The 16,584-nt window shown below is 44.9% G+C and overlaps 1 protein-coding gene across 1 annotated transcript in view; it reads left to right on the forward strand.

Annotated features, from left to right (window-relative positions):
- The window catches only part of pxmp2 (peroxisomal membrane protein 2), a 36,887-nt gene that overhangs the window by 3,639 nt on the left and 16,664 nt on the right, over positions 1-16,584 (forward strand). The window contains 1 exon segment of the mRNA XM_085961448.1: positions 15,352-15,468. Coding sequence (XP_085817574.1) covers positions 15,352-15,468 — 117 coding nt within the window.

The raw sequence follows: 16,584 nt of genomic DNA on the forward strand, positions 1-16,584 counted from the left end.
GCATCTATCATCTCCGTGTGCATGCCCATCACCCTTCTTGTGAACGCCTCCCCAACAAGGTCCTCATCTGAGTCCTGTGCAGCAGAACTCATGCCCGAACTCGCCCTCTGGGGAGCTAGTTCCCGAGCTACCCTTTCGCCCCGGTCTTGCTGCAGCCCGCTCATCCCTGGTGCGTCACCCAGTGCAGACCCCTCTACGAAACTTGCCTCTGAGGATCGCGTAGTCACAGTATCTGAGGTGGTGCCTGCGGGTGAGACATGCAGTGACGCAGTGCTTTCTTCCTCCTCCTCCTCCTCTTCTCCCGTCTCACTCTCACTGGGAGGCTCAGGGACAAGCTGGTCAGCTGGTTGCTGATTACCTGAAAGCATAAAGGCATAATACTCTCATCAAGGTGAGGGCAGGAAGGGAGCAAGGAATGCAGACAGTCTAATGAGCTGGAAAGTGGGAAAGGCTTATGGTGTGAGGAGGAAGTGGGATGAGAGAAGGAGAGGGGATGAACATACCATTGTTGCCCCCAAGGGGGTCGACATCGCCGATGGCCATGACGCCTGCCACCCAATGACTCTCAGCACTCGCTCCTCCAGGTCTGTAAGCTGTTGGGTGTCTGCTTCACCCCTGCCTGTTCATTCCTGCTCCATCCTTTTGTGGTCCAGCTTGGCCTGCAAGAGAAAGAAAAGTGTGTGAGTGAGTGTGCAGCTATGTGTTTGGGAGATGTGCCTGCCATAGTTGAAAAGCTATGATTGTAGGCAAGGCGTGAGATGTGGATGTGAGTTTTAGTAGGTGGAGATGCTTGCTGGGTGAGTGGTGGGGGTGTGGTGGTTTGTGCAGTGTGTACAGACTGAGGTTCAGATGCTGGTATGTAGGACTTGTTGAAGCATATACTCACCCTGACCACCTGAATGAGGTCGTTGAGTTTTTTACGACACTGTGTGAGGATCCTGAGGACCACACTGCTGGCCGAGATGTCCTGGGCCACTTCCCTCTACATTGCCCTGAAGACCTGGGGTAATGGCCTCCTTCTTTTGACTGCTGCGACCAATGCCTGGCTGCTGAAATGGTGAGCTCTTTCCCTGGGAGTAGGATCAGCCATCTGGATAAGATTTGTAGCTGTTGAGTTTCTTGGAGGTCCCCTTCAGAGCCAGCAATGTTGAGAATGAGGTTGTGCAGAATGATTGAACCTCCCCTTTAAGAACTGGAAGGAGCCAGTGTGAATGATGAGTCCCAATTGGCGTGCACCTGAAATTGGTTATCGCTCTGCATGTAGCGCACTGCTCTCTGTGTGTAGCGCCCTGAGTTAGGTGATTAGCACTTGATTTAGTGTTCCAGTTTTTTCTTGAAGTGCTAACAATCAATTTAGCGGGAGGTCAGAAGGATTAGCGCCTGCTAATCCTCTAACTTTTTAAAATTGTCCTGTGCAGCAGAACTCGCCCCAAACAGGGTGATACCGAATTTCTAGCCCTATAGAATTATATTAGGAAAAAGAGAGTGGTCAGGAACAATGTTGGCCCCTTAAAAACTGAAAGTGGTAATATTGTCAGTGATAAGGAAATTACGGACATGTTGAATTACTTTGCATCAGTATTTACAGCAGAGGAAGAGGATAGCATTAACGTAAGTAAAATAACAATAATGAAGAAAATAATGGCACTAAAGAGTGACAGATCCCCAGGACCAGGGTTTTAAAGGAAGTAGGTGAGCACATTGCAGATGCCCTAACTATAATCTTCCAAAGTTCTTTCGATTCAGGAACCATTCCTTTAGATTTAAGAATGGCGAGAAAGTGGAAACCAGGGAATTATAGACCAGATAGCCTAACATCTGTTGTCAGGAAATTGCTAGAGTCTATAAATAAGGACAGGGTGACTGAACACCTCAAATTTTCAGTTGATCAGAGAGAGCCAGCATGGATTTGTGAAAGGTAGGTCATGCCTGACAAACCTGATTGAATTTTTTGAGGTGGTGACTAAAGTAGTGGACAGGGGAATGTCTATGGATGTTATTTATATGGACTTCCAGAAGGCATTTGATAAAGTCCCACATAAGAGACTGTTAACTAAGCACACGGAACTGAGGACAAATTATTGACCTGGTTAGGAAATTGGCTGAGCGGCAGGAGAGAGTAGGGATAGTGGGCAGGTACTCAAATTGGCAGGATGTGACTAGTGGTGCCCGCAGGGATCTGTGTTGGGGTCTCAACTATTCACCAGTATTTTTAACGACTTAAATGATAGCATAGAAAGCCATATATCCAAATTTGCTGATGACACAAAGGTAGGCAGTGTAGATGAAAACATAAAATTACAAAGGGATATCGATAGATTAAGTGAATGGGCAAAACTGTGGCAAATGGATTTCAATGTAGGCAATTGTCAGGTCATCCACTTTGGACCTAAAAAGGATAGAACAGAGTACTTTCTAAATTGTGAAAAGCTAAAAGCGCTGCGCCGCTGGCGATGATGTCATCACCGTGTGCAGCGCCCTGGCCGCGATCCTCGGTTGCGCCCCCTGACTAACTTCCAGACGCTATGTCCGATGGGGTCAGGGGGGCCTACCTGCGGCCGGGGCGGCGCTATTTAAAGGCGAGGTGCCGGGTGGCCCTTTTTGTTGTTGGCTGCCTGCCAGCACCTACTTCCGCTGCTGTCCCCAGCCTCCTGACCCGCCCCCTCCGCGGAGAGCCGGCTGCGCTCCATGAGCCCGGCACTTCTCTTGAGTGCTGGGCTGTTTTGCCGGCACTCCAATCCCCGGTGGCCTAGCTGGGCCCCAGGTCGCGCTGCGCAAGGCCCCTCCCCTTTTAAGAAGGGGAGGAAGGCCTGCAATACTGCGGCGCGATGTGCCCTTGCAGCACCCCAAGATGGAGGCGGGGCGCTTCCAGTAGCGCCCTGCTTCCCTCTTCGGGCGCTACCACTCAATTTCGGCAGCAGGTCACTAATTTTTCCGGGGTGCTAAAAGTAGTGCCCCGGCGAAGTTAGCGCCCCAAAGGGGACGTGACACAATTTTTCCCAATGGAATGCTGGCATTTATATCTAGGGGACTAGAATACAAGGAGGTAGAAGTTATGCTGCAGCTGTACAAAGCCCTGGTTAGACCACACATGGAGTACTATGAGCAGTTCTGGGAGCCACACCTTAGGAAGAATATATTGGCCATGGAGGGAGTGCAGCGTAGGTTTGCCAGAATGATACCCGGGCTCCAAGGGTTAAATTATATGGAGAGATTACACAAATTAGGGTTGTATTCCCAAGAATTTAGAAGGTTAAGGGGTGATCTGATCGAAGTTTTCAAGACATTAAGGGGAACAGATAGGGTAGATAGAGAGAAACTATTTCCGCTGGTTGGGGATTCTAGGACTGGGGGGCATAGTCTAAAAATTAGAGCCAGACCGTTCAGGAGTGAAATTAGGAAACACTTCTACACGCAAAGGGTGGTAGAAGTTTGGAACTCTCTTTCACAAACAGCAATTGATGCTAGATCAATTGTTAATTTTAAATCTGAGATTGGTAGCTTTTTGTTAACCAAAGGTATTAAGGGATAAGGGCCAAAGGCGGGTATATGGAGTTAGGTCGCAGATCAGCCATGATCTCCTTGAATGGTGGAACAGGCTGGAGTGGCTCAATGGTTTACTCCTGTTCCTACGTTCCTATCAATTTTTCTGTGAAAACCACAATAAGCGTCCTTGCTCATTCAGATACTGTATTCCTGTGGTACAAATTCACAAGTGTTTAAATAAACTTTACTGCCTTGTTGAATTCAAATACATTGTTTCAGATCCAGTGTACTTTGTGTGCCCTTTCTCTAATAAGTCTATCAGTTCAGTTCACATAGTTCAGTTATATATAAAAAAAATCAGATACTAACTCATCTCTTGTGTTTGGAGTATGTAGATAACCCACCAGAGCTTAAACCTCCAAGTTTATGATATGTGGGCCTTTCAGCATATTACTGCCTTGTAATGCTCACTTAACCATAGGTTCACCTATCTTGTACACAGGAATTCTTTAGCTATTGACTTGGGGCATTTTTGTGTTAAATGTGTTCCTTTAAGATTTAGTTATCCATTTTTGTTAAAGGCTTGGGTTGTATTTGTTATCATTCTGCTTTAATCCAGAAGTACAGAGTATAACTTGATATATTGAATAGTTTCTTTCAACAAGTAACATTTTTATCCAACTCAAACAAATGTAGCAAGTGGGACCAAAACAAGAGTAAAATAATTTCTTTCATATTTGTTTTATTCCTGACAATTGTACCCTGAGGTACAGTCCCACTCCAAGCTTCCTTGCTTAAAATGCCAGAATTGGTATGTAAGCCTAGAATACAAGTGTCAGTAAGCTATTCAGTGACAGGGAGCATTACTGCTAGGCCTGATCCTGTCCTCAATCAACATCTGGAGATGTGCACTTCTAGCAGTGGTTTCTGGAAAGAAGATAGGACGAGTAACTCTACACGATCTTCCCTTTCCGAATGGGGATGGGTCGGTAACCAGAATTAGGATCTTTGGCAAAAGAATGAGAGGGAAGATGAGAAGAATTTTTTTAATGCAGCAATTTATTATGATCTGGAATGCGCTGCCTGAAAGGATGGTGGAAATAGATTCAATCATAACTTTCAAAAGGGAATTGGAAATATATACTTGAAAAGGAAAAATTTACAGGGTTATGGAGAAAGAGTGGGGAAGTGGGACTTACTGGATAGCTCTTTCAAAGAGGTATGATGGGCCGAATGGCCTCTTTCTGTGCTATACGATTCTAAATAATAGATCTAGATCATTGATAGATCTGGCCAATCCCAAAGTTCGAAAAATATCATGCTATATATCTCTTAATTGCTTACTTTGTAAAAAAAAAACTATCTAGCTCGCTCCTGAATTTGCTGACTCTATCCCTATTGTCTCCCTGGTTAATCTGTTCCACACATTCACCACCCTTTGTGTGAAATAGTTAAATCTAAACTTTTTGCCTTCCTTTTTTGAGCTTGAGTCTGGGGCCCGTGAATGCAGTTTGTAGTTAAGTCAAATATTTAATCTGGTTTGGTTTATATATACCCCTTAGAATCATAAAAGTCTCCCTGAACTATCTTTTCTCCAGTGTAAACATTCCGAGCTTCCTTTGTCTCTCTTTGTAGTTTAGATGCCTAATCTCCCCTCTGTATACCCTCGCCAAAGTCAGAATGTCCATACTGTAGATCAGTGTTGTCCAATAGAATTCATTGACTACGGCAACACTGTTTTAGTTACATACACTAATTTTAGGAGAAAACGTCTTGCGCCTCGTCATTGGTTGGGCCTGCTTTCTTCTGCTGGCCTGGAACAGTTATTCCGATTGATCACGATGACTGCTCCCCTCTCCATACAATGTTGTTGGTGTTTCTATGGTGCTGAGGTCCAGCATTTTCACTCATGTTACACACCATTTTAGCAACAACAACTTGCATTTACATAGTGCGTATAACATAGGAAAACAGCCCAAGGTACTTCCCAAGAGAGCACTCAGAAAAACTTGGTCAAAGAGGTAGGTTTTAAGGAGAGTCTTGGTGGAGAGGTTTATGGAGAGAATTCCAGAGCTGTGCAAGTTGTGTAACTAATCTCACTGGTTCAGTAACCTCTTTGGTTCACATACATCTATTGTACCTATCTCACGTAAACTTGTTGCACCTTATGGCCACATTGAACTCCTGTTTGAAATTATTGGTGTCTGTCTTTGAGACATGTCATTGTAGAAAATAATTGATTGTCTACACATGTCTTGGGTGAATCTAGCATCACAGTAAAGCTAGGTCAATGGGAGAGCAGGTTAAAAATATTCTTCACATTTTGACATACAGTGAAATGCCCTTTGCATCTTTGCTGCAGTAAACACTTTAGTTGGTGCTTCATGTTCATCTTTTCTGTGTCCTTTATTTTCAATTTTTTTCTCCTTTTCTCCTAAAGGTATTAGCACGTAAGGTATAGTTGCATTGACACCAACACTGGTTCCAATGTGGTACCTTGTGTGAGTCTAGACATTTAATGTCAGCAGGCTATTTGACTATGTCTTCAATCAATATCTACGCGCATGCACTTTCCAACAGGAATCTGGACAGTGGTCAGAAGTTGTTGATTTTTTTGGCTTCCTCCCTGAGCCAGGGACACCAAATTAGCATCCCAACCACCAATCTGTCTGAAACACAGTAACTACAGCACCGACTGGGAATTTAATGTAGCGCATTCCTTGTCTGCGCCTCCGACCTTTTTGGAGTTGTCTAAGCATATAGATAAAAAGAAGTGCTGGAGGTGCAATCTGTCCATTGCCAATGTATGTACTTTAAATGCATTATCCAGTCCCCTGCCATCAGCTGTTTTCAAACAGACCATTCGTGGGCTGTTGGGGCAACAGTGTTCCAATCTTATATAGGTCTCTGGAAGTAAAGGCCACCTAATTTCCCTCTAAGTAGATAGAGAACATCAGGCAAATGTCAGCAACAGACTGCTAATGCACATCTAAGTGGTCAGCTTCAGCTTTATGTGAAGACCTGGGACTAGCCAGCCCATGCTTAGCATGCATATGCTCAGATTCTGCTGTATAGTGTTAAAATTACTGAAATTGGGAACACAGAAACTACAGTTATCTGCAATTTGGGCCTCTCGTTTCTTGCCTCCTTCCCTATGGGAAACACCTGGCTGCTGAACAGAAATTCCTATTGCAGCACAATCAACACCAAGAGGGGAATCATGAGGTGAATCAGCATTCTACCACTCCGTAGCTATGACACACTGCACCATCATATCGCCCTATGTTTTATTTTAATTTGTGTTCTAGGCCAACTGAGAAAGGAATTTTAAGTCTGATTGATTGTATTTCCAAGATGTTAAGGCAGTTATAGTGCAGTTCCATGGAGTGCTTTAAGTAGATGCTGTGCGCGTGACATAATGGAGTTGTTTCAGGGTGATTAGCAGCATCTTTTACATTGTAGAGCTGTGGTTTCCTTGTCAATAGTGTGCTACGGGGAAGAAAACCCCTTCTAATTCCATTTCTCACAGGGCCTTCAAATAGAAAGCAAATCGGTAGTCAAATTGAACTTCCCTGATTGAAATGTCGTCCAGAGTCTTGTACAACTGTGGGAAGGATATGTGATCATGAAAAAGGCACAAATTGAAAGCAAATTTAACTGATTTCTCTGGGGTATATGAAATAGGCCTGAAGAATCACCAATTGTTTCTCTGTAATAGTGACTTACAGACGTCCTTTCCTGAGACCCTCAACTCATCACCTTATTTTTCTGTAGAATCCAATCTGTTAGGAAAATACCTTTTTTTAATATTTTGGCATTGCCCACTGTGAAGAATTATCTTGGAGCAGAGATCAATTTTGATGATGCATGATTTAGAAAGTTAGCCTTTGAGTTACTGACTATCACAAAGCCAAGAAGATATCTGACATTGACTGCTGCTGTTAAGAGCATGAATATCTTTCCAACAGCTTGTGCTTTCAAAAATAGATGCCTGTTCAGATGGGGGTATTGACTTAATTGAAATAAAAATCGGGAGATATGTAGAACGGGCTGCTGATTCACTCTCATCCATTTTACACTATCGCAGTGAAAATCTACCTCAATGCCTTTCAAAGAGCTATAGACTTCATAAACTGATTTGACTGTCATACTTAAAATCATTACTCAGCTTGCTAGATGGTCTAATAAGTAAAGGCATTGCCTAATATTGCAGTCTTGATATCTGGTCTGTGCTGAATTATCTGATCTCTGCCAGTGTAGCAGTAGCATCACTACAAGTGAGTTCAGAAAGGCAGAGGAAAAAGCAGCCAGGGTTTCTGCCCCAATTTCGATCTAGTGTCTCCTGTTAGAAAGCGTGCATGTGTGGACATTGGGTGAGAACAGGATTGGGCTTGGTTTTGATGCTCCCCATGGTTCCCTGCCTAGACTCACATATGCAGACAAGTCGCTTGGGTCTGGTGCTACCATCTATGGAACTTTACTCAGCAAGAGTCAGTGGCTTCAGAAGAGAAGCGGTGAACATCAGGGAAGAAATTATTAGCCAATTTAAATTATTAGATTGAAGTTCTTGTTCTTGAATAACTTGCTGCTATTATACCATAGTCTCCATCAATTGGTAGCTGATCAGCAAGAACTTACCAATTTACCAGAAAGATTTTCCTGCGACTAGGTTGGGATAATTTCTATTTGAAGCATATGTGTTCTTTGAGATGGTACAAAGATTCTGTACAAGCTACGTTCAATAGCAATGGAATCCTTGAGAGAGAAAGTACTTGAGTTCCACTGAAGCCACATGTTTTATTATTTACTTAAACTCCAGAGTGCAGGGGTCATGGTTACTATAATTAATCATTTACTTACAGATTGATGGGCCTTCAATAACCACAAAACTAGAATTTATAGACTTAAACAAGTTGGCTTTTAATCACTAAGATCAGAGCTAACATCTCAACATGCCGACTGGTTCACAGGAATGAGTCATACAGATCCTGGGATCTTTATGTAAGAGAAGTCAGGGGCGGAGCCAAGACCTGGAACCTCCCAGGTTAGTCGGGAAAGAGGAAGTGAAACTATACACAGTGGGGGAGGGTAATATACATGAGTGCAAAACGAATACAGGATCAAGACAAACAGATTTCATTACATTCACCCCTTTTATAGATTTAGTCCATCGGGGTGATGTTTCTTAAAAGTTGGTATAAGTGAGTCTGTCAGGAGGTTTTGCAGTTCTCAGTGATCGGCGCAAAGCCGGTTGGGGTGCCTCTAGGGGAGTGGATTCTGGTTCCTCCGCTGTCCGGGCCTCCGCAGTGTCTTCCAGGTTATCTGCCGTGTCCTCCAGGTTAAAGTTGGGTATTGATACCTCTGGGCGTCCTGTCTCTTTGTAGTGTAGGTCTTCATCGGGCAGTCTCCCATCGTTCTCTCCGCTCCCCGAGGGAGCGAGGTCTTTTATGGAAACAGTGTCCTCTCGCCCGTCAGAGTATTCGATATAGGCGTACTGAGGGTTTGCATGGAGGAGCTGTACCTTTTCCACAAGGGGGTCCGTTTTATGGCCTCTCACGTGCTTCCGCAATAGTACTGTCCCCGGAGACGTCAGCCACGTGGGTAGAGATATGCCCGAGGTGGATTTCCGGGGGGTAGCGTTAGTGGCAGTACATAACAGAGACCTTATGGAGTGGAGCACGTCTGGGAGGACTTCCTGCCAGCGGGAGGTCGGAAGGCCTTTTGACTTTAAGGCTAACGTGACAGCCTTCCAAACAGTAGCATTCTCCCTTTCCACTTGCCCATTACCCCGGGGGTTGTAGCTAGTGGTTCTGCTAGTGGCTATCCCCTTCGAGAGCAAGAACTGGCGCAGCTCGTCACTCATGAATGACGTCCCCCTATCGCTGTGTATGTAGTTCGGCATGCCAAACATGCAGAATAGACTACAGAGACACTTGATGACCGTGGCACTGGTCATGTCTGGGCAGGGAATGGCGAAGGGGAAGCGGGAATATTCATCAATGATATTGAGGAAGTATACGTTACGGTCGGCAGAGGGAAGGGGTCCCTTGAAGTCCAGACTTAGGCGCTCGAATGGCCGTGTGGCTTTGATAAGGTGTGCACGGTCAGGCCTGTAGAAACGAGGCTTGCATTCCGCACAGATGCGGCAGGCTCTGGTCATTGCCCTGACCTCCTCGATGGCGTGGGGCAGATTGCAGGACTTTATAAAATGGTATAGTCGGGTGACCCCTGGGTGACAGAGGTCGTTGTGGAGACCCTGTAATTTGTCCGTATGAATGCTGGCACACATTCCCCGCGATAGGGCGTCTGGGGGTTCATTAAGGGCTCCCGGCCTGTACATAATATCATAGTCGAACGTGGATAGTTCGATCCTCCACCTGAGTATTTTGTCATTCTTGATTTTCCCCCTTTGTTATTAAACATGAAAGCCACCGACCGCTGGTCGGTGAGCAGGGTGAAACGTTTGCCGGCTAGGTAGTGTCTCCAGTGCCGCACTGCCTCCACTATAGCCTGTGCCTCCTTCTCGACAGAAGAGTGCCTGATTTCAGGTCCCTGAAGGGTTCGGGAGAAGAAGGCCACAGGTCTCCCAGCCTGTGAGAGTCGCAGCTAAGGCAAAGTCTGACGCATCGCTTTCGACTTGAAAGGGAATGCATTCGTCCACTGCACACACTGCAGCCCTTTCAGTGTCCTGTTTAATACTGGTGAAAGCCTCCCGAGCTTCAGCTGATAGTGGGAAGGACGTCGATTTAATGAGGGGTCGGGCCTTATCAGAGTAATTGGGCACCCATTGGGCATAATACGAAAAAAATCCCAGGCACCTTTTTAAAGCTTTGGGATTGTGTGGCAGGGGCAGTTCCTTTAGGGGGCGTAATCGGTCAGGGTCCGGTCCAATTACCCCATCTTCCACCACACAGCCGAGGATACAGAGACGGGTTGTGTTGAAGACACATTTGTCTTCATTGTAGGTTAGATTCAGCTTTAGGGCAGTTTTTAAAAATCTCGCAAGATTTAGATCGTGGTCTTGCTGGTTGTGCCCGCAGATAGTGACATTGTCCAGATAGGGGTAGGTAGCTTGTAGTTTATTCTCGTCAACCATGCGGTCCATCTCACGTTGGAAGACCGAGACCCCATTTGTTACCCCGAAGGGCACTCTGAGAAAATGGTAGAGGCGCCCGTTCGCCTCGAAGGCGGTGTATGGGCGGTCCTCCGTTCTAATGGGGAGCTGGTGATACGTGGATTTGAGGTCGATAGTCGAGAAGATTCGGTATTGCGCAATCTGGTTGACCATTTCTGATATGCGGGGTAAAGGGTAGGCGTCCAGCTGGGTATAAATATTAACAGTCTGGCTGTAGTCAATTACCATCCGTTCCTTTTCGCTATTTTTAACTATGACTACTTGGGCACGCCACGGGCTGGTACTGCATTCAATAATGCCTTCCCGCAGGAGTCTGTCTACTTCCGCCTTGATAAAGTGTCTGTCTTCCAGACTGTACCGTCTACTTTTGGTCGCTATGGGCTTACAGTTCGGAGCGAGATTAGCGAATAAAGAGGGCGGGCTGATTTTTAAGGTTGATAGGCCACAGACTGTGAGTGGCGGCTGGGACCCGCCATATGCTAGCATGACACTTTCATGGTGGCACTGGAAGTCCAGGCCCAAGATTACATTAACACAGAGTTCTGGCATCACGAGGAGTTTAAAATCCTTGTAGTCCGTGCCTTTTACAGTCAGTGTTACCACACAGTAGCCCAAAATGTCCGAAGTGTGGGGCTTAGCAGCCATAGCAATTCTGCTCCGTGTAGGGGTTACCGTTAATGAGTGCCGCTGTACCAGGCTAGGGTGGATAAAACTCTCGGTACTCCCACAGTCAATTAAACATTTCGTTAAATTCCCGTTTACCTGTATGTCCATCATGGATTTTGTCAACGGGTGTGGCCTGGATTGATCCACCATGATCGAAGCCACTGTTGGGCCCTGGGCGGCCGTTGAGTCGGGAAAAGATGGCGGATCCCAAGATGGCAGCCCGCACAGCACGCACGAGGCGGTGACGGAGTTGGAAATCGGATTCCCCCTGCAGACTTTGCTAAAATGCCCCTTTTTCTTACATTTGAAGCATGTAGCATCCTTCGCTGGGCATCGTTGTCTGGGGTGCTTGGCCTGGCCGCAGAAGTAGCATTTCGGGCCTCGAGACATTGCCGCTGTAGTAGGACTCCTGGGTGAACTTCTGTGTGGGGACTCTGGCGGCGTAGAGCTGGTCTGAGACCTGGATGGGGAAGATGGCTGATTCCAAGGTGGCCGCGCATGAGGCGGTGAGGGCCACATGGCCGGAAGAATAAGAGTCAGAGTTTCTCTGGGCCACGTCCAGCGATCGCGCAGTGGCCACTGCCTTTTTTAAGTCCAGGACCTCCTTCTCCAGCAGTCTCTGCCGGATATAATTCGATTTGAGGCCCGTGATGAAGGAATCACGGACCAATTCGTCAGAGTACGCGTTGTCCGTCACGGCCTTGCAGTTACAGTCCCGGACCAGGTCCTTTAGACCCTGTAAGAAATCGTCCATTGATTCCTCTGGTCGCTGCCTGCGTGTAGCCAGCAGATGTCTGGCATACACTTCGTTTACCGGCCTCTGGTATTGGGCCTTCAGGATAGTGATGGCCTCCGTGTAAGAGGTGGCGTCCCGGATGAACGAATAAATCCGATGACTTACGCGAGTAGTCAGTAGACTCAGTTTATCTACCTCGCTAGCGGATGAGGCCCCCGCGAAGAGTTCGAAGCATTTGAGCCAGTGTCCAAATTGATTTGATGCTTCAGCAGAATGTGGATCCAAGTCCAGACGCTCTGGTTTTAGGAGTCGATCCATCCTAGTATTCTTTAGTGATTAAAATTGATGGGCCTTCAATAACCACAAAACTAGAGGTTATAGACTTAAACAAGTTGGCTTTTAATCACTAAGATCAGAGCTAACATCTCAACACGCCGACTGGTTCACAGGAATGAGTCATACAGATCCTGGGATCTTTATGTAAGAGAAGTCAGGGGTGGAGCCAAGAGCCAAGACCTGGAACCTCCCAGGTTAGTCGGGAAAGAGGAAGTGAAACTATACACAGTGGGGGAGGGTAATATACATGAGTGCAAAACGAATACAGGATCAAGACAAACAGATTTCATTACACAGAGTCACTGACAAAGTACTGATATGGTCGAAGTCTGCAGAAATAAAAGCTGAAGTTATCAGTAACTGCTGACTGCAGAAAGTAGGGATTGTAGCCTTGCTTACTGTCAGAGTCGCTCTAGTTACTAACATCACCTCTATGAATATCATAATGAGCAAGGGTCAATGCTGGGACCCTGTTTCTTTTATATTTATGTGCCCTTTGAGGGTATCATTACAGGGAATAGAGCACTTTCCAGTTTTGGTTCTGAGTGTCAACATCAGGCACTCCCCAGATCAGGTACAGCACAGGTTAGATGAAGAGTGAAGCTCCCTCTATATTGCCCCATCAAGCTCTCTCAGATCAGGTAGAGCATTCGGTACACTGGCTGGGGGAAGGATATGTGAGAGTGGGTGATTGATCTCTGATACACTGGAACATCTATCCTGTTGCAATACCAGACCGTCCACTCTCTGATTTTATTAATAATTAAACATACGTCACATTTAAAATCTTTATTTACCTTGTGTTTATATAGCGCCTTTCACTCCCTCAGGACATCCCAAAGTATTTTACAGCCAATGAAGTGCTTTTGAAGTTTAGGCACAGCTATAATGTAGGAATCATGGCAGCCAATTTGCACACAGCAAGATCCCACAAACAGTAATGAGATAAAGTTTTTTAGTGATGTTGGTTGAAGTAGATATAATTCTCAGGACACCGGGGAGAACCCCCCTGCTCTTCTTCGAATAGTGCTATAGGATCTTTTATGTCCACCTGAAAGGGCAGATATTTTATGTGACGTTTCATTCTATGAAAGATGGCACCTCCAACAGTGCAGCACTCCCTCAGCACTGCACTGAAGTGTCCGCCTAGATTATGTGCTCAAGTCTCTGGAGTGGAACTTGAACCCACAACTTCCTGATTCAGAGGTGATGGTGCTACCACTGAGCCAATGCTCACACCTTAAACTAAGAGAATTAGTAAATAATGTTGCTGGGAGCAGAAAGTTGCAAAGAGACATTGATAGATTAAGTGATTAAGGCAAAACTGTGGCAGATGGATTATTGCGAGAAAATGTGAGGTCATCAACTTTGGACCCAAGAAAGATCGATCAGAATATTTTTTAAATGGCGAGAAGCTAGGAACTGTGGGTGATGAGAGATTTAGGGGTTCAAGTACAGAAATCGCTAAAAGCTAGTGGACAGGTACAAAATATAATTAAAAAGGCTAATGGAATGTTGGCCTTTATCTCAAGAGGGCTGGAATACAAAGGGGAAGTTATGTTATAGCTGTACAAGTCTCTGGTTCGACCACACCTGAAGTACTGCATTCAGTTCTGGGCACCGCACCTCAGGAAGGATATATTGGCCTTGGAGGGGGTGCAGCACAGATTCACCAGAATGATACCAGGGCTAAAAGGGTTAACTTATGTGGACAGGTTGCATTGCCTAGGCTTGTAGTCCCTTGAATATAGAAGATTAAGGGGTGATCTAATTGAGGTGTTATGATTAAAGGATCTGATAGGGTAGATAGAGAGAAACTATTTCCTTTGATGGGGGAGTCCAGAACAAGGGGGCATAACCTTAAAATTAGAGCTAGGCTGTTAAGGGGTGATGTCAGAAAGCACTTCTTCACACAAAGCGTATGTAAATCTGGAATTCTCTCCCCAAAAGCCAGGTTAATTGAAAATTTCAAAACTGAAATTGATAGATTTTTGTGAGTCAAGGATATTAAGTGTTAAGGAACCAAGGCGGGTGGATGGAGTTAAGATACAGAACAGCCATGATCTAATTGAATGTTGGAACAGGCTCGAGGGGCTGAATGGCCTACTCCTGTTCCTATGCAATAGTTAAAGGATGCGACTGCTGCCAACAAAATAAAGTAGTTATGCATGCGCAGTTCCAGTGGTTTCTTGGTTGTTCTCACCGGACTTCATTGGCAGCAGTCACTCTGATATATTAATGTGGTTTGTTCATGAAATAAATCATCTTTGTAATTATTAGAGGTAAAGATACTCACGGTTTCCAGTAATTTCTAATGTGTTTCTGGTCAGTGATGTGGTGATTTGATGGTGGGTTCTGGCTCGGCTTCGGGTTCCTCACAAGTAGCTGGTGTGCTTGAGAAGCGAAAGCTCCTGGAGTCCGTCAACAGTCAGCATCCACCGAGCTTTAAATTTAAGTAATAATAGGCATGGCTGATGATGGTTTAATGTTAAACATTACCAACAAGGGAGGGGGTGGGAAACAAAATTGCTGCTGCTGAACTGAGCTGAGAGAGAAAGTTAACATTTATGCGCTGTCGAACTGAGCCGAAAATAAAATAAAAATTAAGATTTGACTTGGTGTTTCTATCAGCTTATGTTGAATTGCTGTTTCTTATGTTGAATTGGTGTTTCTATCGGCTTTATGAAAGTTAACATTTATGCGCAGAATTCTTCTGTGTAGCTTCGGTTCATTGGCAGCAGTCACTCTGATAGTAAAAACACAAGTGACATAATGCCTGATATGAATATTCCAACATAATTGCTGCACCCCCACTTCAATAAGTAGAAAAAAGGAAGGGAATAGAGAATGAAAAATAAATGCTTGGCTCCACTCTTGTATTCTCCCACTGCCTTCCAATTTAGCTCCTCATGGTTTCCTAATGTGAGAAGGGGGAATTGGCTTCTGAATTACAGTAATATGCTCATTTGTCTTTATTTCTTTTTCCTCACAGTGGCATTCTCTCAGGACTTGGAAATGTTTTGTCTCAAATTATGGAGCGGTGAGGCAAGGGCCCAAATACAAACAGGAGTCTCAGCTTTGGAGGCCCGGTCAGATTTGGAGTATTTGGGTAAGAAGACTTTGGACCACCAATGGTGTTTTGCCCGACTCTTCAACTCTGCGTTTAAATATAGTGTTTGAGTTTACGCTTACTGTTTTTTCTTTTGTAAAATTGTATTGCAATTGTTCTTTGGATGCAACACAGTCATATATATTACATTCATAGTACAGGAAACTTTGTGATATACGGGACCGGCGTGTTGCCGATCTATCAAAACTGCTGGACATACAAAGTTAATGTTGAAGCATACGGAGGTTTTCATCTCCATATCTGACAACAAACACTGTTGCTTAGCAACAGCTTCTAAAGAGTCGGCTGCAGCTGCAAGCGTCTCTAGCTGAAGCTGTTGCTATAGCTACAGACCTTGCAGTGGCTGACTGGGGAAAAAAAAAACGAGATCTAAAAAACTTACAGAAAACGGCTCCTGATTTTTGCCGTTAGATCGAGTATTCCGGACATACAACCTCCGGATAAACCAAAGTTTCCTGTATACAGAATACCAAGTATAGTATACACAGTAGTTTAAAACACTGAGTGGCTGGGGTTGTAGATGATCCTGGGGACTGATTCCAGGTAGTGGCAGTACACTAATACATACCTTTGTATTTGCCCACTGTGCCTGTTATGCCATCAGTGTTTTGATAGTTATTTTGTTTGAATAAGTGAAGGTTTTAGTTATGCCACTAACCCTGGAAGTGAATTCTACAACTCTCTGTGTAAAGCAGTTTCTCTTATGCTATTCTAAATCTCTTGCATTTAGTCTTGTATCTATGGCCCTTCATTATAGACCCCTTAATTAATGGAAACAGTCTACTATTATCTACCCTGTTCTATTCTTGCTCCTAGTGCTGTGGTCCTTTGTTTTTTTTTTCATGTTAATGAGTTCACCACCAGAGACAATGGTGTTTCCTTTCAGAATTTCCCTTTACCTTTGCTATTAATAGAAAGAAGAGGAAAATCAGGAGGAGCTAAACAGGGAGGCCAGGCTCATCGGGCACCATAGGAGGCATATACTGCCCACAGGTACCTGTGCCTTAATGTAGACAGGTAATTTCTTGATCTCACTAATCAGCTATACTTGAGTAGGCTATGCTTTCTTCATGTACCAATAATAGAGCAGTGCCA

Source organism: Somniosus microcephalus, chromosome 19 (genome assembly GCF_052327205.1).
Source record: "Somniosus microcephalus isolate GS21.2 chromosome 19, FLI_Smic_1.0, whole genome shotgun sequence".
In the NCBI taxonomy this organism is placed as follows: domain Eukaryota; kingdom Metazoa; phylum Chordata; class Chondrichthyes; order Squaliformes; family Somniosidae; genus Somniosus; species Somniosus microcephalus.